Source organism: Thunnus thynnus, chromosome 8 (genome assembly GCF_963924715.1).
Source record: "Thunnus thynnus chromosome 8, fThuThy2.1, whole genome shotgun sequence".
Lineage (NCBI taxonomy): Eukaryota > Metazoa > Chordata > Actinopteri > Scombriformes > Scombridae > Thunnus > Thunnus thynnus.
The window spans coordinates 23,410,699-23,433,740 of NC_089524.1; the positions used below are offsets into that span (position 1 = coordinate 23,410,699).

General features: G+C 41.8%; 1 protein-coding gene across 6 annotated transcripts in view; it reads left to right on the forward strand.

Moving 5' to 3' along the window:
* celf5a (cugbp, Elav-like family member 5a) overlaps positions 1–23,042 on the forward strand; it is a 191,546-nt gene that overhangs the window by 148,099 nt on the left and 20,405 nt on the right. For all 6 annotated transcript variants that reach the window (XM_067597287.1, XM_067597289.1, XM_067597288.1 and 3 more), the window contains exons 4-6: positions 8,051–8,179; positions 10,670–10,749; positions 17,425–17,571. In XM_067597287.1, coding sequence (XP_067453388.1) covers positions 8,051–8,179; positions 10,670–10,749; positions 17,425–17,571 — 356 coding nt within the window. The remainder of the gene's footprint in view (positions 1–8,050; positions 8,180–10,669; positions 10,750–17,424; positions 17,572–23,042) is intronic.

The following is a 23,042-nucleotide window of genomic DNA, read 5'->3' on the forward strand; positions in this document are numbered from 1 at the left end:
GACAAGAAAGTACGCTATAGTAGCTAGCTTTAATATGGTGGATCCTTCCCTAACACCCCTCCTTACACCCTCTCTCCAGCTCTTATCTTCCCCTCCAAATGAGAAAACCTGGATGGCTTCTCTGGGCCCCTGTTTCTGCCTGGATGCTATCTCATTTGGTTTTAATATATTTATCCATTCATTATTGTTCCCTTTTATCGGCCAGCTAATATTGTTCATAATTTGTCCTTATCTCCAAGCCTGACAGTCAAATTTACACTTTGGCTAAGCAGACAGATGGAGAAATGACCCTTTTCCAACCCCTCCTTCCCTAACTCCTCTCCTCCCTTCATTCCTCTCCTCCTCTCCAAACTCCAATGAAACATGACTGACAGCCCGCTGTATAAGTGGTTGTCATAGCAACCTTCCCATCCTTCTGACAAGTGCTTTTTCTCTATAGCACACTCACTCCCTCTGTCACAATATCTCTCTCCCTCCCTGCTTCCCTCCCTGCTCCCTTGCTGTTGCAACGATTAAGAAAGAGACAGACAGAGAAGGGAAATTTGAAAACCCGAGAGCACCTAAGGCATTCGGTATGCTTTCCTTCCATCCTCTCACCACCCTCATCACCCCGTTCCCATCTCCTCCCCCTCTCGATCTCCTCCCACCCTTCCCTTTCCTCATCCTCCCCACCCCTGACAGTGATTTACCAACTCCTATGGTGCACCTCTTTCATCCATCCTGGCTTATCAAGGACTGCAGGACTGTATGCACAGCAACTTACAGTATGGGCACATCGTTCTCACTCTCCCACACATTCACTCACTCACTCCCTCTCTCCTCCTCTCTCCCATTCTTTCTCTATACCTCCCCTTGCTTTCTCCTTTTCTGTCTTTCTCTTGTTGGTCCAAAACTCCTACTCTGCCCCATTGCTATTCAAGTTTCATTTCACTGTCAAAATCCTCAGTAGCCCGCAGTGTAATCATAGAGCATACAGCAATAAGTCTCCACTATACTGGACTGTGCTGCAGATAGTGTATGTATACTGCATGGGAAGGAGATCCTTTACACTGAACACACTGAGATTTCAAATACATGCATAAGGAGGGAATTGCAGCGGTATTGTTTGTCATGCAAGTGCCGTAATGGTCAGACAGCATGAAGAATTGATACATGAAATATTACTGATTTAATTATCTTTTGCACAGTGACTCAATGACTTCACGCAAGGCCAATGCGCTCATAATGAAAAGCTTATATTGATTAGAAAGGTCTCAAATGGACCCAGTTGTCTTCAGTATGTATAAGGCATCAAATTGCCATTTCATTATTCTGATTTTAATTTCCAATGCATTTATTCCAAACAAGCATCTGTTTAGGAACTTCGAGTAAATTAAACATGATGTGGGGTGAATTTCAGGACAGCAATGGCATGTCACGATGAAGTTGCATATAGTACACTGCCTCAATGAGCTGTACATGCATTTTAATGCCAGCATGCTGCACTGTAAACTCAATAGAGAACAGAGTAGCTCTAATTTAGGATGTTAGACATGTTGACTAGACTTTGTTATGATGTACGCAAGAAAAACAACACATCATTTTTTGTCTTATTTTGTATTAATCTATACAGTATAAGCCATTTACTACAGGTGAGTAGCTGTAGCAGGAAGATGACTCAGCTATTTTTGAGGCTGCAAAAGAGAAAAGAAGCACCCAGCGCTTGCTGCTAATCATGTTTTAACCTCCCTTATTCACAGAGTGTTTCAGGGTTATGTGACTCGCAGTTCAATATACTGAGCTAAAAACGTGGTTCAGTCAGAAACACTCTTGTCATGACTTACTGTTAATTATGGAAAATACAGTTGACATTTTGCTCAGTGTTCCAGTTCAAAGAACTGTCTCTGTCCAATAGGAAAACCATCTTATATTACGCAGTGGGAAAAGCATAAATGGAGGCAAGGCACACTGTTGTTTGCTGTTACTTTTACAAATGAAGGGTTACATATGTAGCTGTGGTTCTCTGAGTGAGGAGATGTCTTCCCCCACTTGGGGGGTAAGTTCCCATACATATGGAGTATGTCACCGAGTAGAATGATATTATGCTGCATGTACTTAACTGCATGGATGAGGCATAGATATGAATACATACTCTGATGTGAGATTGAATTACAGATGTAGGGTTCAGTTTGAGGCTTGAAGAAGTTCAGATTTCTGAAGGACCTCTCTGAGGTTACTATCATTTGAATGAAGGAACAAAAACTCCAGGAAACATTGGTCTTTACTCAGACGAATAAATACCCAGTTTTGAATTGCAATAGAATAACCAATAGATGAAGTCAGCAATAGCAGTTAGCAGTGCAATAAAGCCACAATAGCAGCTAGCATCAATGTAGCAGTAAATAGCAGCGTAATAAAATAAAATGGTAAATAAAATGGCGAAGGCTTAGGTGGTGAGAAGTTTGTGTGGTAGAGGCCGATGGAACAATAACAGTAAACAACGTGGGGGTTAAGGCTGAGATGGTGTTGTGTGCCTCTACAGTTTTTTTCTGTTTTTTCCTCTCTGAACAACACAAGTTAGACAGCATTAGCCTAAAGAATAGCTGCCCTAAAGAAATAGTCGTAGTCATAACATAGTTATGAGGTGGGATACAGTGGGATATGCAACTTGTGCGCCTATAATGTGTGTGGTCATGGTGGGGGATCTGTCATCTGTAATCCTCCATGTCAGGGTGTAAATGGTATTCCAGCTTTTGCATGTAATCTCTTATTCTCGTTCCTTTTCTACACTTTTTCTCCTTGTTTTCCTCCCCCTTCAGATATGTGTAAATGACTGTAGGTGTTTCGTACTCTGTGTGTGTCTGTTTGTACGCTGCGTGTGCTGCAGCATTGTAGATAGATAAGATAATTTTACTATTGGCGATGAACACAAGACCTGAATTCCCAAGGAAGCATTTTAGTTCAGAGAAACCACAGCAGAATCCTAGACGGTGGAACAGATCTCCTAGATGATCTGCTTTCATGCGTTGTTAGCTTGTTTTCAAAGCACACTCACATCGCAGAACGTGTACTCCATCTCAGCCACAGATGAAGAACTCCTACTAAATGCTACAGCTGGAAATATAACATTCATATAACATCACATGTCTCTTACATTGCAGTCACCTCCTGCATATGTGTTGAGATTAGTACCTCTTTTAGATGAAACGCAAAAAGCCAGCAGACTAAACATGACTCTGGGTTGTAATGCGGTGCGCAGACTGGATGCGATAACGTATGTCAAGTCGATGGATTCTAATCATTGTCTATGGAGAGCAGGAGATGCAGCCGTGCTGTGCATAATGGATATAGTGCGGCGAGTTGATGGACTGTTCACCGAATCTGCAGTTGCATAAACACGACTTGACCTCAACTTTATGCAAATGATCAGCACAACACACCCTGCTCACAGAACTCAGATCAAACTGTCAAACTAGACAGTGCTGATCAAATATGAATCAAGATCCTGTAACTGCATTGCCTATATCTCACCTCAAATGTTTTCAGAAACCATCTACTGACTTGCAGTACGGGACTCCTTAAAAATTTGGTATTTCACCCAGATAGGCATGGTTTTACAGGATGTAGCAGTGCGCACTTCGGCGAGCTCTGTGACCATCTCAGCCTGTGGTCTGAGTGCATGTTCATGAGTTTTCCATGATGGAGGGTGAGTTATCTTTGTACAAATAATGTAGGTTACTACTTTTAATTTGCACTATCCAATCATGTTAACATTACAATGTCATAACATGTGCTCCATATCATGCGCCATGAAATATTGGATGAAATTTACTGGCTAGCTAACGTTAGCTATCTGTTAACAAGCTAACTTTACGTTAACAGGTTTCCTATTGTTAACGTTAAACTGGTTAACCCTAATGTTAAATTTTATAACCCTAACGTCACCAGTTTGTCAACAAATTTAAAGTGAATCGCACCTTATTGTTAAGGTGCCCACACATGATCGGCAGTGAAATTGCTCCGCACTGGCTGTGCGATGTTTTCCCATAGGGAGAGCAGTGGTGCCCAACTAGGCGGACTGCTTGAAATTGCACTCAAAGTGCTGCACTCAAAGTTAAAATTTTTTCAACTTTGACCTCGGTTGCCACTGACCTTTCAAAGCGCAACCAATGATATAACAGCTGTATATGATGTAGCACTTTTTGATGACATATACCTGCGCTGCACTTTGCCTCTGCACCAAGTGTCTGCACTATGCTCTGCTACCTCGCAGTGAGCAAAGAGCAAATTAGCTGTTCAATTTACAATCGGCAAGTGAGTGTATGAGAGTTGAGTTTTGTCTGTTTAAGTGAGAGTCAGAGAGATGGTTGAGTCAAGTAAAATCACAGTGTTATTGGACAGTAACATTAATATTTGCTCTTTGGATTAACATTTTATAGAACATCCATCTGTCAACACACTGGTATAGTCTGTAGTGGATTGTTGTGTTACTAAAACATTGTGCCAAGAAAAAGACTATAGGAATGCATATAAGAATGTGAATTCACCTTTATGTATGCAGACATTTCACCTGCCTTTTTGCCTTTGCATTTTTTTGTTCAATGAATGGAATTTTTTTTTTGTCTCCCACAGATGGGTGAAATGTACTTACACACACACACACACACACAAAGTGAAATCTTTATACAGACAGACTGTGAAATATGGGGAGTCTTGGGGGGGTATCAGACAAACTACACTGAATAATACACACATTCAATATGAGGTAGGTTATTTGTGCAGATGTGTGTCATATATGAATGTATACATAATATTCTATTAAAATATTCCTTGCATCTGTGTACATGGAAATAATTCTTGTGTAAGATAGGGCCCTCGGTTACTGTTAATGACATGTTTTGACAAACACTAATATATCCAAATTATGAGACCTGAGGAGTTGCAACATGCACTGCCTCTAGTGATTGCACCAACTGAAATGTAGTTTGGTGAGGAGTTCCCAAACTTTTCCATGCTAAGGACCCTCAAATAGATAGAATAGAAACCTTTTGGTGTAAAATTTCATGCTATGTCCACCTGAGAAGAGGTATCCTACCCCTGGAGTGTATTTGGTCTGTGACCTGGGAGATGATGGACATAAATTTCACTTAGTTTTATTGCAGGCTACTTTATATGATAACCTGCCTGCACCTTTGTAAGAATGCAAAACAAAAACCCAGAATTTTTTCGGTTTGATGAAATTCGGAAGTTGGACTGAGTGGCAAAGTATGGGCTAGTTTTATTTCTAAAGCTCTCTCTAGGCAAACTAGACTGAATAATACATGCATACAATATTAGATAAGTTTATTTTATGCATGTCAAGTATGAAGGCATACAGGATATACTATTCCCATAATTTGTATATTTGGTCTCACACCTATATACATGAAATTAATAGTCTGCCTTGTAAGCCCATTTAGGCTGAGTATCTATTGATACAAGATAATACATTGATATCAGAATACAGAACCCCCCATCTGAGTAGATTTTTGTTGTTGGACATAATTTAGTCCGTCAAATGTCAATATATTTTAGCACTATGTAGTTGTACATATTTTCCAGTATTATGTGATGATGGTCAATTTGAGAATTTATCATCAGTCAGGTATTTGAAAATCTGCAGCGTAGTCTAGTCACAGTTGCAGCCAAGTACAAGGTGCAAAAATCTAAGTGTATCTTCGCAAATCGATAATCACAAAAAATAAAAGATCATCTCTGTGTTATGTTACAATTAGGCATGAGGCCTCCTGTAGGTTTAATCTTGGGCTTAAGGCAAAGATTAGATTAACAAACAACTTTTTAGGTTTTGCTAGCTTAAGGCGCCGCCCCTGAGTGAAATACCAAGTTTTTAGGGAGTCTCCTCGCAGTATCCAATCAACTGCAGTGTTTCGATAGTAAGCTACGTGATTTCTTTGGAGAGAAAAAAGTTTTCCATCATGATCACAGAGGAAACAGCACCACCCATCAACCGGAGTGTTTAGTGGTCCACTGCGACCAGATGCATCCTCGACAGAGGCGGTTTGCACGCTGCATCTGGCTTTTGTGTAGCTCGGTGTATACCAATATTACACAGGAATGTGATATATAGTGGCCAATGATCTTGTTATACTTGGAGTCCAATAAATATTATTCCATTCAGCAGGAGGTGACTTGCCAGTTAGCAATCTTTCAGCAGAAGGATGGATGCAATGTCGTATTTTAAGACGCGCCACATGAGAGCTGTTCATAGTGTGATTGTCAGAGTGCAGCTCATATGAAATTGAGAAAGGTCATGCATTAATTCAAAGCTTGTCAGCCCCCCATCATCTGCTTGAAGAGAGGGGAGTTGCAGCCAATGTAGGGGTAGCAGTAACGCAAAGGGGGGACTGTGGTTGCATTGGTGGCTCTGTGTGCTGTGTGTGGCTCTCTGGCTGTATACAGGAGTGTATGTGAGATGTGGTCTGGCAGCATTCAGGGAAATTTGTGCAGTCCAGCCCCTCCCCCACTTCTCAACTCATCTCCCCCATCCAACCTCAGAATTTATATTCTCCCTCCAGCAAAAGGAAGGACCATCTTGGCCTTTCATTTTCCAGTTCAGGGCTTTCCTTTTTTTGCAGATAAATGCTCTCCAATCCACCCTGACAGATGTCACATTGCATCACTTCCATTTTGATACATAGCCTCTGATCCTGCCACTTGCAATAAGGAGCCAGCACCAGGGACGCCCCTCCCTAGACAACGCTCTGACACGGGTGATTATTTTAAAGGTGCATCATTGGTGATGCTGAGTGCTGAAACCATTGCTGGGCGCCGCGTCCGCGTACACTCGCTGTCGTACTGTTGTGCCCACTGTAAGAATGTGGGTATCGGCTTGTGTCTGGGTCAGGGAACGACAACAACACAACACACTCAGTAGTCGTCACAGGTCACCCTGACACTGTGCAATACCTCTGGCAGCGATTTATACCGCTTCCAACCTCTTCACAGCAGCGGCTGCTAGTCCCGTCTCTCTCTCAGTCTCTCTACTGTGATTTCACAGGTCAGAGTTGGAGAAACAATCTGTGTAAAGGGAAGGTTTTAGTGCTTCTGCTGCCAGCAGAGACACACTACTCTGTAGCATTAATCATACAAGGCCAGAGTACATCAGTAAACACAGTGTGTCAGGTCAAGGTAAAGATCAGATCCCACAGCATTTAACAGGACTCAATAGCATACAGGCTATCTATTGAAAAGTCAGCGTTATTCATGGCATGTCTCCCAGCCTTCGTTGCTCGCAGGAGAGACACGCCATTGTTCACTGAAGAGCACACTGAAATATTTCTCTGGCTACACAAAAAACACTGGATCAGCAGCAATTAGTAGAGTAAGAGAGAGATAAAGAGAGGAAGGGAGGGAGGGAGCCAGTTGAAAAAGAATGAGGGAGGGAAAATGTAGAATCAGCGAGAGAAAAAGAAAAGCAGAAAAGAGAAAGGGGAGAGAGAGATGAATAGAGGGGGAGAGAGTGAGTAAAAGAGTGAGGAGGGGGGGGGGGGGGGGGGGGGGGGGGGGGGCATGAGTTTCCAGCCAGTACAGTATGGTGTGTGGGAGGCTGGAGCTGCCTGGAGCCCCTGTTTTTTTTAAAGGACCAAAGACGCGCTCATTGTCTTGGGTCTCTGTGACTCTGTGTGTGTGTGTGTGTGTGTGAGAGAGAGAGAAACCTCTTCATTAGTCTTCCCATTGCTCTTCCCTCCAGCCCCTGACCACTCACTTACCCCCAGCAGCTACAGTATATGTGCCCATATGGGACAAAACGCAGTTGTACTAGAGATTAAAATGATCAGTCTTGGAAAAGAGATAATAGACTGTGACTCAAGTCCAACTAGGGCTAAATAAACTAGACAGTTAGTATACTGTTCCAAGGCTCTGTGAACATATATGTGTGTCTGTTTGTGTGGAAAAAAACACGTCTTCGTTCCAACAACAGTACGAGATTTCACTACTGTACGTTCTCTTATTTGTTTCATAATTGAGGTCAAAGTTATAATTTAACCTTTTGTCTCATTGTTTGTTCCAGAAGACAGGAAGTTGTTTGTCGGGATGCTGAACAAACAACAGACTGAGGAGGATGTTTACCGCCTCTTCGAGCCCTATGGAGTCATCGAGGAGTGCACGGTCCTAAGAGGTCCTGACGGCAACAGCAAAGGTAGGAGCCATGACACAGTTGTCATCATTATTTAGGTCACTGATAGAGAAGTGACAGTGTGTATGAGTGTCTACGTCAGCGGGGGTATGCAAAATATATATGACATGTATATCAGATATGGGTCAGATAGCTTTTTCACATAATTACAGATATTTTTTTTTACGCTACACTGTTTGATGTGCTAGACGGCTACAGGCAGTGACAAACAAGTTAAATAACAAATATTGCTTGATTGATGTTTGACTTGAACTATGAGATCTAAGTGGATGATTAGTTTGTTTGACTTTTTTTGTTTGGTTTGTGGGGATATTATGGTCCTCAAAATTGAAACATTTGAACAAAAATCTTGATATTTTAGTGGGATAATAATAAGATTTAAAACCACAGCGTTGCATTTACATGGTACGCACTTTAGCCACCAGCAAAACAGGACACCCCACTTTTTTAGTAATTGCAATCACATAAATGCAAGTCATTTTAAAATGCTGACTTTGCCACCACAAAGTCTTTCTCAGCATATACAGGTATCTGTATCATTCCATTCTGCACCTTTTTTGCAGTGTTAATCTGAAGCAATTTTTCCTGTGGATGCACTGCAGGCCTTTACTATAACTTGGGTATTGTAGTGTTGATATCTTGCAGGCCTTTTTAAGACAGCTAAAACTTTTGGAAACATCAATTCCCTCTGACATGCAGCAAAGGGCAAAGGGACTAGTGTTTTTTCATGTCTCTAAAGCCTATTCCCTGGCCAGCGCTTATGGAAATTGTTGGGGAATTATATCTAAGGGGGTTTGAAGCCAGAGCGCTCTGACTCTGCAGTGGTTTGGAGGAGGAAAAGGGAAAGATGGATGTCAAAACAATTCAAGTGTCCCCACTGTGAGGATGGGGGGCAGCCAAAGGAAGTTGTATTTCTCTTTGTGGCTCGGCAATATTTGTGCTCTATCTAAGTCAACTCTATGGGTTGACTCACTCAAAACACAGACATTACTATCATATTCATCTTTGTCATCTAATGGGTGTCTAAGTTTATGATGTTTTTATTTAAAACCAAACAAATAACAGACTTATTTTGATTGTTATTATTCTGGAAAATCCTCTTTGTAGAGAATGTATTTCATTCATTTATTCCTAATTATAGTGGCATATAGTTTGTACTACTGTAGCAAAGTCATTGTACAGGTCATGCTCAAGCTCTTTTCTATCCATATCTCAGCAGGGGGTAGTGGGTTGACAGCTGAATGGGCATCTTGATTGGCTGGTGTCCACAGGGATAAGCCCATTAAAAGGGGAAGAATGGCAGGCCGGCTGGGTCAAGCAGGATAGCTGATAAGGAGAATAAAGTGTGAGAGATTAAATGAGAGAAGAAAATAAAGTTAAAGTAAAATGAAATTAAGTAGAATAGGGTATAATTATAAGAGGACATGGTGGCTCAGTGGTAAGTGCTGCTGCCTCACTGCAACAGAGCCAGGCTCAGTTCAGTCTAGGTGTTGCCTGTGTTCATTTGGGTTTCTTATGCCCTCTATAAGTTTGATGAACTCACTCCAGAGACATGCAAGAGTGGAATGAGCACTTTAATCTGCTCACATGTGTCACTGAGAGTGTGTGTTCTTTTGTTAGCTTGTGATAGACTGATTATCTGTGCCAATGGTCTCTGCTTATCGCCCAGTGCATCCAGCGAAACACCTGCATAAAGATGTTTGCATGTATTCTTAGACAGAGGAATAGAGAGATATTACTGTAGTTTGTTTTTTAAAAAAATATTTGAGGCAGGCAGTTAATACCACTATATTGAGAATTGGATTATTTTAAAATAGACAAAGTGTGCAGCTTTGAATCAATTTGTGGAATATATTTCAGGTTATACTATCAGTTTTCCAGTTCTGAAAAGGGGCCACACTTCAGTTTATTAACTGAATAATTTATGTGCAACAGCTCAGTTTGTGAACCCACAAAAAGCTATCTTCATCTTCTGCTCCTCCAAATATTCCTGAAGGAAATTAGAGCTGAGTGTTGGTTCTGTGGTTTTTGGCCTTTGGACAGACTTCTTCATGTTCACAAATATTGATCAGAACATCCTGTTGTAGAAACAATACACTGTAGTAGGCTCTCAAATGGAGTGGTTTTCTATTTGAACACATTACAAGTTTAGCCAGTTTAGCTAGTATTTAATATGCACAGACAGGCATGTGGTGCTAAATAGCATGCTTTTCTGCTTCATCAGTGCAATCTTTAGCCTGCAGCTTGCCTGCTTGTCTGCCTGCCTAATGCCTGGAGTGGAGCAGCCTGCTGTGCAGTGAGAGCCTCTCACTCCACAGTGATTTCTATGGTGTCAAATATAATTCAACATCCTTTATTAATATACCGTCGGCTTTTAAACTCACTCAATTGAATACATTTACCGTATATATACTGTGTGTGTGTATGTGTGTGTGTGTGTCTTCGTGTGTCTGGGTGTGCATGCATGCGGTGTGCATCTGTTCTCTCTTACAGGTTGTGCCTTCGTCAAGTTCTCCACACATACTGAGGCTCAGTCTGCAATCAGTGCCCTACACGGAAGCCAGACCATGCCAGTGAGTACAGCTCTCCCTCACGTATAAAAACACACACACACACACACACCCCCAAAGAAAAACATAGCAAAACACACACACACACAGTCTGCCACTTACAACAATTATGTGCAATCCCACGTCTCTCAATTAAGAGCTGTAAACACAGTTTTGAAGTTACCCCCGACTTCAAGGTTTTAATCAACTTATAGAGGTTATAACTTATAGTGCAAGCATCCTCGTAAATCCCAGCTTTAAAAAACAAAAGGGGAAACCGATACAACCAGAAATAGCTCTCTGTCTCTTTAATTAACATGGTACTTTTTTTTTTTTTTTTTTTTTAATTCAAATCTAATTTCCAGATAAAACTGTTTAGAATGATAATTGAATTTTGGGTGAGTCATCAATCAGTAGTTCTGCTTGCATAATCAGTGAATATAACTCCAGTGTGAGATTACATTTGCTCGTTATGTAAGCATGCCATGTCCTCTGAATTCTCTCTGTATTGGATTTACTATGAGCACAGAAGCTGTATTGCTCATTTGTATGTGTCTCATGTTCAGGCATTGTCCCCGTATACCTGATGGTGTCAAAATAAAAGCTACTTACTCTGCACTCTAAACCTGAATAGAGTTATTCTCTGTGACATCCAGCAAGCGGACAGAGAGTCACGTCCCATATTATACAGAGGCCTGAAGTGTACTCTGCTTTTATCCTCATTTTTGTTTCGAGAATTCTCGTCTCAAAGAAGCAGGGACCCTGAACTCCCTCCCAGTCTATCTCACAGGTGTCGTGTTTCACTTTATGATTTCATTATTAATGGTTGCCAATGTGTGGCTCAAGAGAGGAAAGCAGTGAGAAGCACTAGAAGCCAGCTGTGCCATTTTGGTGCAACCTCCGAGTCAATCTAAGTGCAAATGACTGCAGGTCATGAGGAAAGACTCTGGATGTCCATTCTCCATAGATACCCTCCTTCTCTGCTGCTCCATCCCCCTATCTCTGCTAGCTCTCTGCCCTCGCTCGTCTCTCTTTGGCAGCCTCTCGGGATATTAGGCAATAGACTTGTTTACTCCACCTTTCACCACATTGGCTGCTGAATTATTCATCTAACTATAAGCAGGGGGCCGAAGGGAGGGGAGCAAGGGAGGGAGGAGGAGTGAGAGACAGAGAGAGGGAGGCAGAGGGAGAATGAGTGAATGGACAGGATTTATACCTCCTGCTCTGGTAAATTGATTATAGAAATCTGATCAGCATCTCATATCCTGTGGCTGCTGGAGGAGAGGGCACAGTGTGCCTGCCTCGCTGAGATTAGCGGACCACCGGTGCACCATTACGCCTCAGCAGGAGAGTGCTATTCAGAGCAAAGTGTCCATCAATGTTGCAAAGATCCTGGAAAAACCCTGGACCATACATCCTGTGTGTCAGTTTGAGTTTGATTGCAGTTGAGTCAGAGCTGTAAGTACAAGTGCAAAAAAAAGTGACACATTACTCTAAATTGATTAAATGAACAAATGAATAGAGACAATTGACAGCTACAATACAGGATACATACTGAACTTGTAAAGGACATCCATAGCCTCCAGCTGGCAACTGTTATAAGCAATCGCCTCATTCTTATTTCTCTTGGGCTAATAGAAATGATTAATTGTTCTAATGAACTAAGACAAACTGAGCCAGCATACAGTATGTGTATGTGTTTGTGCATATTTGCCGTCACACCAAGGCCGTCGCTGATGAGCAGAGTCAGAGAGATGACCATGATTAAAGGGCAGCCGATAGCTTCGCTAGCCGAGGTGTTGAAGTGCACCGAATATTAACAGTGCAACTAGCCACAGCAAGTTTGATAGATATACTGCCAATCCCCTAAAGCATGAGCACTGGCTTCTTAGAGTTTGAGTGCGCACACATACGCACACATGAACGCAAGTGTGTGCATACATAAACATCTACAAACAGAAGCACTTTGTGGGTATGCATGAGCACACATACACACACTTTCTATATTGCTCCTCTCTCTCGTTTCACTGTCACATGCTCGTACAGCCACGGGCTAGGGTCAAAGGCTCCCTGACTGATCTTATTTTCCAGCTCGGAGGACTTGAGCTGAATACATTTGAGCTATTCATGTAGACGGGGTGTGGGCATTTTGTATGTATTATATGTGTGAGTTGGGGAGGAATGAGAAAATCAGCGTGACGTATGGGGAATGCGTGTACGTAAATGACAGTAGTTTATGTACGCATACGTGTTTTGGGAAGCGGATACTTTCATGAATTCATCTATGTACATTTCTGATAGACACTTCATGGAAAATGATCTGCCATCTGCTAATTACTACATAATGTCAGTGTATGAACAATGATAGTGAGATAGTGTAAGTGAATGAATTGTAGGAGTGCATCAGCAGGACAAATGTAAGACCTTGGCCGGAGCTCCATCACACTCTGTCCTATCATATCTCAAGCATGCATACCTCCACTTCCCATACAAACTGCCACCATCCCTCGGCCTCCCTCAGCTCTCACACACACACACTCTGCCACAGTTCAGGATATGAGTGGCTCAATTAAACATTTAAACGCTAGAGCTGTAAAGCAAATTGCGGGGATTCAGCAGGGCCGTGTAGGAAGTAAGTCCCGGGACAGAATTACACAGAGACGAGGGGGGTGCGGGTCAGGTCCGTAGAGCCGTGCTCATTTTCACTCCATATCCGCGTCTGCTCAGCCTGGGTTTCAGGCTATTTCAGCTGACACATGCACTGAGATAGAAACACTGGAGCAGGATGATGGAAGGATAAGAGCAGAACAAAGGGAAGCAAATGAGGTAAAGTTTGCATAGAAGACAGAGTCGGATGATTGAGAATGAAGAGAAGAGCAAAGAGGGTTAAAAAAACAAAAAAAAAAAGCATCCAAATGTGATTCCCCAGCTGCTCGATCTTCTCCATTACTTCAGATAGAGAACACACACATGTAAGCGCCATGAGTGCCAGGATTTGATACTCAACAAGACACATTGTTTTAATGTACAGATCAATATGTCATTATATGTCATGATAATGAAATGGAAGGCGGAAAGGCGAATCAACAGCAGATGCTGTAAATAAATGCTGGTTTCACTCAGAAAAGAGTAACAGTCTCATTGTGTATTCAATGAGATGCAGAGTTTTAATGTCGATGTTTCACAAGAATGATAGATCTTTGCGTTGCTACTCATTAAACATTGTCCTGCCTTTTTTAACTTACTGTTTATTGTTTAAGATTTGTCATTTCTACCTAGGCAATTTCCATTCTAATAACCAAATATATTACAGTCATCTGTTATTTTACTAGCCAAGCTCAAAGAGGATGTGTATTCCACTGGCTACTTGGGGTGGAAATATTGGAGGTAATGCTTAATCAGTACAGTAAGCCTGGAATAACATCTTGCAACATGCAATGTAAATCTATGTGTTAGTGGGGGCACAATAGAGCAGTCATGATTTTCAATTTTTTCATGTAACAGAGGAAAAAAAAAATACATAAAGATACATAAAACTCTCAGTTTATAAACATGTCAAATGGTGTCCAGATGAGCAGCACATACTGTTTGCACTCATGCTCTTGAAGGAGACACTAAATTTTTTTAATATTAAGACGTATAATTAGGGAAAGCAATGTGCATGGAGTATGATGTCATACGTTGTGGAGAAGCAGGCAGCTTTACTGGTGTTATATTCTGAGTAACAAAGGAAAAAGTATTAATCTCAACAGTGACTGCACTCTCCATCATAGTCGTTATACCAGCGGCACAAGCAGTGATGAAAAAATAATGCCTGATAGCTGTAAGAACTGAAATTGAAATCCATTTTATTAAAAAGTTATCATTGGGATCACCTTAATCCCTGAAGGTGTCTACGTATGCCTTCATTTTTGTGTGTTTGTGTTAACACTTGAGTGTACTGAATCATAATACGACTAACCCACAGAGATTGGGACACCATTAAGGCCTTCACCATGTGACACCATGAAACCATTACAGGTTTTTCTTGGTGTAATAGCTTCATAAGATATGTCTTTCTTCTAGCTTTACCCTGAACTACTGCAAGCAGGCAGACATTTAAAGTTAAAGAAATATGAAATTAATAGCTGGGCGTGCAGCTTTATCTCCTTTATTCACATGAGAGTGTGCAGCTTGGACAGACACCAAGCCTCCTTGGCAATGAGAAGGAACTGTAAAGAGGCAGACTTTCCTTTTGGTTCTGAACCTCAGTAGCGCCTTTTTTATCCTCCCTGTTTAACTCCCCTTCCTTCAGTGGCTCTCTAGGCAGCTGGGAGCCGCCCGGCAGGGGGATTCTGCTCACACTTGGCAGCTTAAAAATTTAATGAGACTTTTACTTCACACTTCATCCTCCTCTCTTTATAGCAATGGAGATTCTGCTCGCTGATATTCTGACAGGCCTAACTGGGAAAACTTTGGAGATAAACAAATGTGGCAATGGATGCTTAGCCGACAAGCCATAAGATTCAGGTGTCCCAAGGAGAAACAGCGGGAGGGCAATGTATAGACCTCCTTAAAAAAGCTTTGCACAGAGTAGGACATACATGCAAGAGTATTAAAAAGAATGGCACAAGGCTCTTGACAGGTCAGTTCGCAATAAACCACATTTCTGTTATTCAACCAGGCACGCTCCAGTCTACTTCTAGCTGGAAAAGAGGCTGACTGCATAGTTCCAACTTAATATCCTCAGATTATATATCTTAGCCTTCCTCAAAAATTTTAGAAGCAAAGCAGGACTGCTCAGCTCTCATTATCAAAGAGGATAGGCCTTTAATAGCTTTTTTTAATGGTGAGAGTGAGTTAAAATATTCAACTGCACTGCCCTGTCCTGAACGCTCCCAAAGTTAAACCTCATAATAAAGTTAATGATGCAGATAGTAAAAAGCTGGACAGACACAACAGACAAACTCTAAACTGCAACTGTGTCAAAGTTAACCTTGAAGTGACTGAGCGTAGTCTTAATATAGCTGGAGAGATTTAGAAACCGAGAAATACAGGTGGAAAATACTATTTTAGATTGTGTTGCTCTGTCTCATGATCTATGCTGTTTATTGTATAATCTTAGTCTACCAGCCTGTCAATCATTCGGCTAACTAGGCAGTCAGCCATTCAGTTCAGCAGCCAACTATCCAACTGCCCACTCACCTACAATCCTTCAAAGCTGTGATTCAACCAGTAAGCAAGCCAACAGGAGAAGAGGGCTGCGGGGGAATATTGAGAAAAGTGGGGAGAAAGGGACAAGAAGGGAATAAAATCTATACGCTACAGTCGAAAGGTCCATTGCCTGTCTTTGAACATCTCCAGCTATCTGTAGATGTCTTTATAAGCAGATATTCAGAGACCTCAGTCAGGTAAAAATGCAAAAAAAGATAGCTGTAATCCATTATGCAGTAGTCATATTGAGCCAGCATATGTCATTTATAACAGCTTGCTTTTAGTCCAGTTCAGCTCCTGCACGGTTTCACCTAAATCCACCCAAACCAAGAAATACCTCTTTAGCCTTTTAAAAACCCCAACCCCCAACCTTCACCAGTCACTACTGTTATTGACAATCTTGCATCAATTTCAGGGGGCCTCTTATTGTGACTGACACACAACCTTTCTACACTGTCAGATCAGAGTAATATTTCGGCCTTTTATGTGGATCGATTGGCCACTTTGGGGGCGCAGAGGGGAGGAGAGGCGGAGCGCACAAAAGGTCAACTGTAGCGCTAAATCATTTGAAGATTCTTAATGAAGGGTGTGTGGCAGACACACCTGCTGGTTTCATTATTGGGCTGCAGAAAGAGGTAATAGTGTTGATAAGGCATGGATAGCCAGAGCTAGAAAGAAGAAGAGGGAGACTAAAACAGACAGAGGACAGAATGAGCGAAATTGCCCCAAAAAGCAACATTTTCTTTTAAGAACACTTTTACCAAGGTCAATAGGTGCTTACTTGTACCACTGCCAATTGTAGCTCTTACTTCAAATCATTGTGCATTGCAGATCTTTTAACCTCAACTGTGGGAAGGAGCACCAAGGTTACACACTGTATATGTACCACAAGGGGAAAGCTGGGGGAAAATATAAAGTATTTATGTCATGCCTTGCCCTGAGTGACTTTGTACATATGTTTAACACTGATTGAAGGAACTGAGGGTTTCTGTCTGCACATCTGCCTACAGAGCTGTTCACTCAAGAAGTAGAATATTTTTATTCTTCACATTCATATCTCTGTTATGTTCATGTTTATGTATGCCAGCCGCAAAATTAAGAGGCACGACTCTCTGCAGTAATACAAATGTGCAATGATGTTGCATCTAGAATGCCGAAAAAAAAAACTGACATGCAATTAGAGGAGCTCACTAAGTATTGATGTTAACAGTGGTTGTTGTTGCTAATGAACATGACATACTAAGAAATCAGAAATAATAACCAATAACATCCTTCACTGATGTATTGGACTTTTTTAGCCTTTTGTTAGTGGCTGTCTCTAAATATATAGTAAATTGTAACGGTCATATATTCAAATGCTTCCCTAAAGTAGCTCAAAGCCTTTAGGGGATAGAGGATGTACACTGCAAGACAAGAGTGTCTGCTATAGCACTCTGAAAGGTGCTTGCTGTAAAGCAGGGTTAAGTATTCATGCTCTCTGATTTTCTGCTCTCTCTACCGCTTCAGGGTGCTTCCTCCAGCTTGGTGGTCAAGTTTGCCGACACAGACAAGGAGCGCACCATCAGACGTATGCAGCAGATGGTTGGCCAGTTTGGTATCTTCAATCCAGCCATCGCCCTTCCCTTCAGCACCTACAGCTCTTACGCACATGCGGTGAGTTGGAAAAGACATATGTAGCATATGTGTACCGGCTAATTACATATGATATGCAGTAAACATATGTAGGATGGGGGATGATGGCATACTGCATATCCATTTTGTTCTATAAAGTCCTTAAATCTGCTATAATTATATTAATAATATATTCATATGATCATCTATAATCATATTTAATCATATTAACAATGGATTAAATGTGTATGTGAAAGGTGTTGCTCAAAGTGATGAACCCACAGAGAATCAGCACCTGACTGTAATTCCCCTCAGATCTAAGGGACATTTCAGCATCTTTGTTTTCGTTTAGGAACCTGTTTTCTGAAAAAAAAAAAAAACTGTAAAATCCCACTATACACTACCTGTCAAGCACCAAACGTCAAACAAAGTTAGCATCTTGCGAGTGAACATAGTGGAGCATTCAGCAGCTGAAAAGTCTAGTATTTCCCACAGGAGTTATTGGAGTGCAAACCAGAGCTAAAAGGAGAGTGAATACTGGGCTTCATTTATCAGGTGGCTAGAAACACAACTCCAAACGAATGCTAATGTTGCTCCGTATCTACTGGATGTGCAGATAAGCGAATTCAGTTTGCCATTTCAACAAAAAAGGCGATAATATGTCAGTGCTGTATTCAGCTTGTTTCTGATGCCCCCAAGTGGCCAAAATTTGCAAGTTTAAATCCATCGATCGCATATGTTTTAATACGCTAACCTTCCCAACATAAAGAGTCTGAGCAGTTATTTTTAATGAAGCCAAAACATTTAAAGCCATTGGGCCTCATGCATGAATGTTTTCTTATTTTTCTCTTATATTTCTTGCACAAATTAATAAGAGGAAAATAAGAAAATCCTATGCGGGATTCAACAAACTCTCTTAACTGCCTGAACTTGTCATAAATCAGTCATTTGCCGCCTGGTCATGAGGAGGTGCGTTTGAGAGATGTGATCATTAGCATTATCCATCTCCCTAAAATTGCCATATAAGGCTCCATGTTCCACTACATTTGTGGGAAAGTTTCATTCACAAAAAAGTTCCCAAAGAGTCAAAACACTGCACAACGTCAAGTCCTGCTTTCAGAAATCAGAGGACAAACACAGAGCAACTTTAGGATTGACAATATTAATCTAACATTTCATCAGAACAGCTCTGCACTGTGACAGAAAGAGAGAATGCTTTGACATGATGTTAGATGCTAAAAAACATCTTTCTAAAGCAAAGCGCTGCGTGATGGGAGGTGATCAAGGGATGTGACAGTCACAGAGATATTAGAGGAGAATATTATAGTCTACAGGTGATGATACACTGTCAGCTGCAACACAAGATGATACTGGACAGAGACCTACAGAGAGACACAGAGGCAGTGTCTGTCGGAGTGAGAGAAGTTTCCAACAACTACTGAAGTGTAGAAGTTGCTGTGCCAAAATAAAGCCATAAAAATCACGAACAAAGGCAGAGATGATCTATTCATGACATGAACGACAGCTCTGGACCACATGTCAATTTCGTTCACACCTAAGAGAAAATTTCAAGTACAAGAAAATTGATGAATGCCACAAATGTTCTTAAATCACTTGTACATGCAAATCTGTTTGTACGAGTGTTTCTTACATGAGGCCCATTGTGTGTAGAATTTGCACATTTTTGACTTGGAAGCCCCCCAGAAGTATAGTATCAAATCCCTCCCATGGATCCTATCCAGGGACAATGAGATGAATGGTCTGAAAGCAACACATTGACTGCACTAATCTCACCAGGATTGTCTCATTTTTCTGTAAACAAAAATCTGTCATCAGAGTGACTTCACATAAAAATTCCACACATTGTAGCTTTAAGCAAGAAACATGTTTTCTGATCAGCACCAAACACGTCACTTTTTATGACCTGTAATCTCTGTTGGGCTGATCGCAGTATTGCTGAGGTAGGGTCACTGGTGTGTTAGAATTCACATCACACCCTGGACAAACAATGTAACTCTGGATTTACCTTTTTTTTACCTTTAACTTGGTTGTGATTTGGTCCAAATACACATCAGATGTCTGCCACAGAAGTCTGTAGTTGTTTTCTAGTATTAATACACAGAGAGACTTACTGCACTTGTTTCTCTGTTGTGATCCCTCCTTGGTAAACATCATTATAAGTGAAAATTAGCTTGTTAAACTATCATCACTGCCATCATCACCACTCCTTCCTCCTCTCCTCCTTCTAAGCAGCACTGCAATGCCATTACATCCAGGCTTTAACTACCCTCAGCACGTAGGCACAGACACATTCAGTTAGCCTATACCCCCCAACCCCTTCATCAGCTTCTCTCTGCCCTCCTACCCTTGTCGCCCACCGTACCCCACCCTCAGGGCATGGCACCATACACGCACACACACAGCAGACCCCCAGCTCTTTGATGAGTTCAGACAGCCTATGCAGTCCCTCTCACCATGCGCCCCCTCTACCCTCTATCACACTGCTTCTCTACTCTTCCCCTCTCCCTCCCCCCGTCCCTCCCTCTGGGCCTATAAGATGCTTCAGGGGCCACAGTTGACTCAGAATATCCCATGGGCAACTGCACACAAACTTTCTTCTTCCCCGCAGAGGCAGAGCACACGCACACACGCTCACATGTGCACACGCATGCACATACATATGCTCAACCTACTTGAAGCCGGCTAAAATGAATTTAATAAAATCTCTCCATCCAGCGGCCGAGATAAAAACCTTGGCCTCTGTCACAACACACTGCATAAATGCACATAAATATCTGCAGAATATTTATTTACAGAGAAGGAGGAACACAAATTCATTTTTCCTGCCCTTATTTGGATGTAAAAGATATATATTTTTCGCTGTTTCTAAATGCCAGGATTAATTGTTGATGTTAGCCAGGTCTTGGGGGCTTATCCATTTCCCTCATTTTCATATCACAGCCAAGGGACCCAGTGTGAAATGTGCAAATTGACCATCCCAGAGTAATTGCGAGGCCATCTCTTGTGCTCTCTCCAGTAAAACTCCCACCTTCATTACCATTCATGAAATGCAGTCCTTTCCCAGGAAATGTGGAGAAATGCAAATGTTTAAGGGGTGGTGGAGGCAGTGGCGGTCTGCGGGGAGACCATTGTGCCCCGCTCAGGTTGGCCATGACTCTTATTTACTGTGGCAGAGACCCATGTCGACTCATACAGACTCACACAAGAGCGTACACACTCAAACCTGTGTGGCAAATGCTCTTTCTCTCTCTCTCCCTCACACACACACACATAATATGACAAAGAGCAGGATGAGGCTAGGAAATTGAGTTCCAAGTGAAAGTAACAAGGGCACGAGGGGAACTTCAGCATTAGAGAGAATCAATTACCATTAAATCTAAAGGAGAAATTGCATGTATGTGGTTTCCCGACACAAAGATTATACAGCATGAATGATGTTAGTGAAGGTGAAATTCTCCTTGTATTAGTATTATGAATCACAGACTGTGGATGCCATGTACCTGGATATAATGAATTCAACAAAATAAAGCAAGTCGGTGGAGAAACTCCACGGCAAGGCAACCTTGGAGATAAACTCACCCCAACTTTTGATAAAGTAATGAGTTCACAAGAGGCAGTAATGGATTATCAGCGAGGCTCTCGTTTTCATATCTCGCTAAAGACTTATTTAATGAATCTAAATAGTGGTTCGGACTGCTACGGTTCTGTGCGCAATAATGTGGAATAAAGGGAAATATTAGTTATCTTTAGTGTGGGTGCCCATTTTGCGCACATTAGATTACATTAGAGTCTTTGGTGCTGGCTGTATACACATAGTGTGCAGCCTTGATTCCCCTGTAGCCACCGGGAATGTGCTGAAGTGATACAATGAATGTTTCTTTACGGCAAGATAAACTACACATATTCCCCCAAGACGAAAAACCTGCAGTGACAGAAAAAAGACTTTATCTCCAAAGACACACTACATGTTCGCCTACTCTCCATATACACTGGCCAAGAGAAGAGGAGGTGGCACAGTATAGAATACAGACGTGGGGAGAGATGGTATATATAGCTATAACCAAGGAGTACAGTAAATGGTAAATTCAAAGAGCTACCTCTCCACTACAGCAGTGGATAGGATTAGAGTTGAGCTGACAGCCAGTAAATTGGATTTTAGTCAAACCAGGAGAAGGAGGGGGTTCTGAACACAAATTGTAGGGGTACAACACTGACAACATATGCCAAAAATGAGAAATGTGCCATTTTCTCGATAGACACAGACACTGGTGTGCTCTGACAGGAGACATCCTATTTGCAAAAAGGTGATTTCATAAAACACAAGCAGAAGGAGAAAGCGAGAGAGCGCGATCACATGTTTCATTCTAGCGTTAGTAGTGAGTGATAATAGTTCTCCTGTGAATCGCTGAATACAAGTAATAAAACCAGCTTTTATTAAACTTTGTATTTTCCCCTCCCAGACACAAACATCATATTTGTACACAATTAAATATGATTCAAGTCACTTTTCTTTCCTCCCTCTTCTAAAGCCATGCCTCTTTGTGAAGACAGCCATTTTAGCTTCCCTTGGTCTCTTCAGGTGGAGGACTACACACAGTGTCAGAGGGCAAGAGAGAAGTTTTAGATTTAAAGGCACCTTCAGCACCGTGGCCCTCTTGCCTCACTAAAAGATGCGTCAGACTGAGTGTGAGACAGATAAATGAGAGGAGAGAAAATGGTTTAACTTGGTGCTAATAGTGACAGTGTGTAGGTGGATGATTACTGTAAACTCACATTAGGAAACATCTCCCCCTGTTGGAGGGATTCACATTCATTTTTTTCAACACAGCACACATCAGACATGATGGTTGAATTACTGCATCATTTGGCTGTACTGTAAACTTCACACACACATATACACACACTTGGGCATGTATGTGACCTGGTTTAGCTGTCTTATACTTGTGAGGACTAGCTCTTTTACGGTTCCTGAATGTGTCGTAGCACGCACACACATATTACAAAGTGCATCAGAGATGAAAAAACCTATTAAAATCTTTCTGTAGAAACACAGCCTGCTAGCATGGGGGTAACAAATGAGGCCCTTGAGCTTCAGTCTTCTGTCCTCAGTCTTTTAGTTCACCTCATTGACCCACGGTCTCCCTCTCTCTCTCATTTTTTCAATCTTTTTCACCCACTTTGCCTCTCTTTGTCTCTCTATCCCCCCTCTCCCTCCATCCCCAGCTGGCTGGGCTATAAGGGGTCACATGTGACAGTGCCGAGAGTCAGCGAGTCACAGAGCAGCGCTACAGAGATAATTGCCATGTGATAAAGAGGTGATTGCCTGCTGGCACCAGGAGAGAGTAATGCCATCAGGTTGCAATAAAAAAGCAGATGTCTGACACTAAATGAATGCTGCTGGAGCTCGGGCAACTTTCTTTGCTCCCTTTCATCTCGCGCGCTTCTCTTTTGTCCCCCTTGTTTCTGTGTGCCTTTTCTTCCCTCTTCCTTTC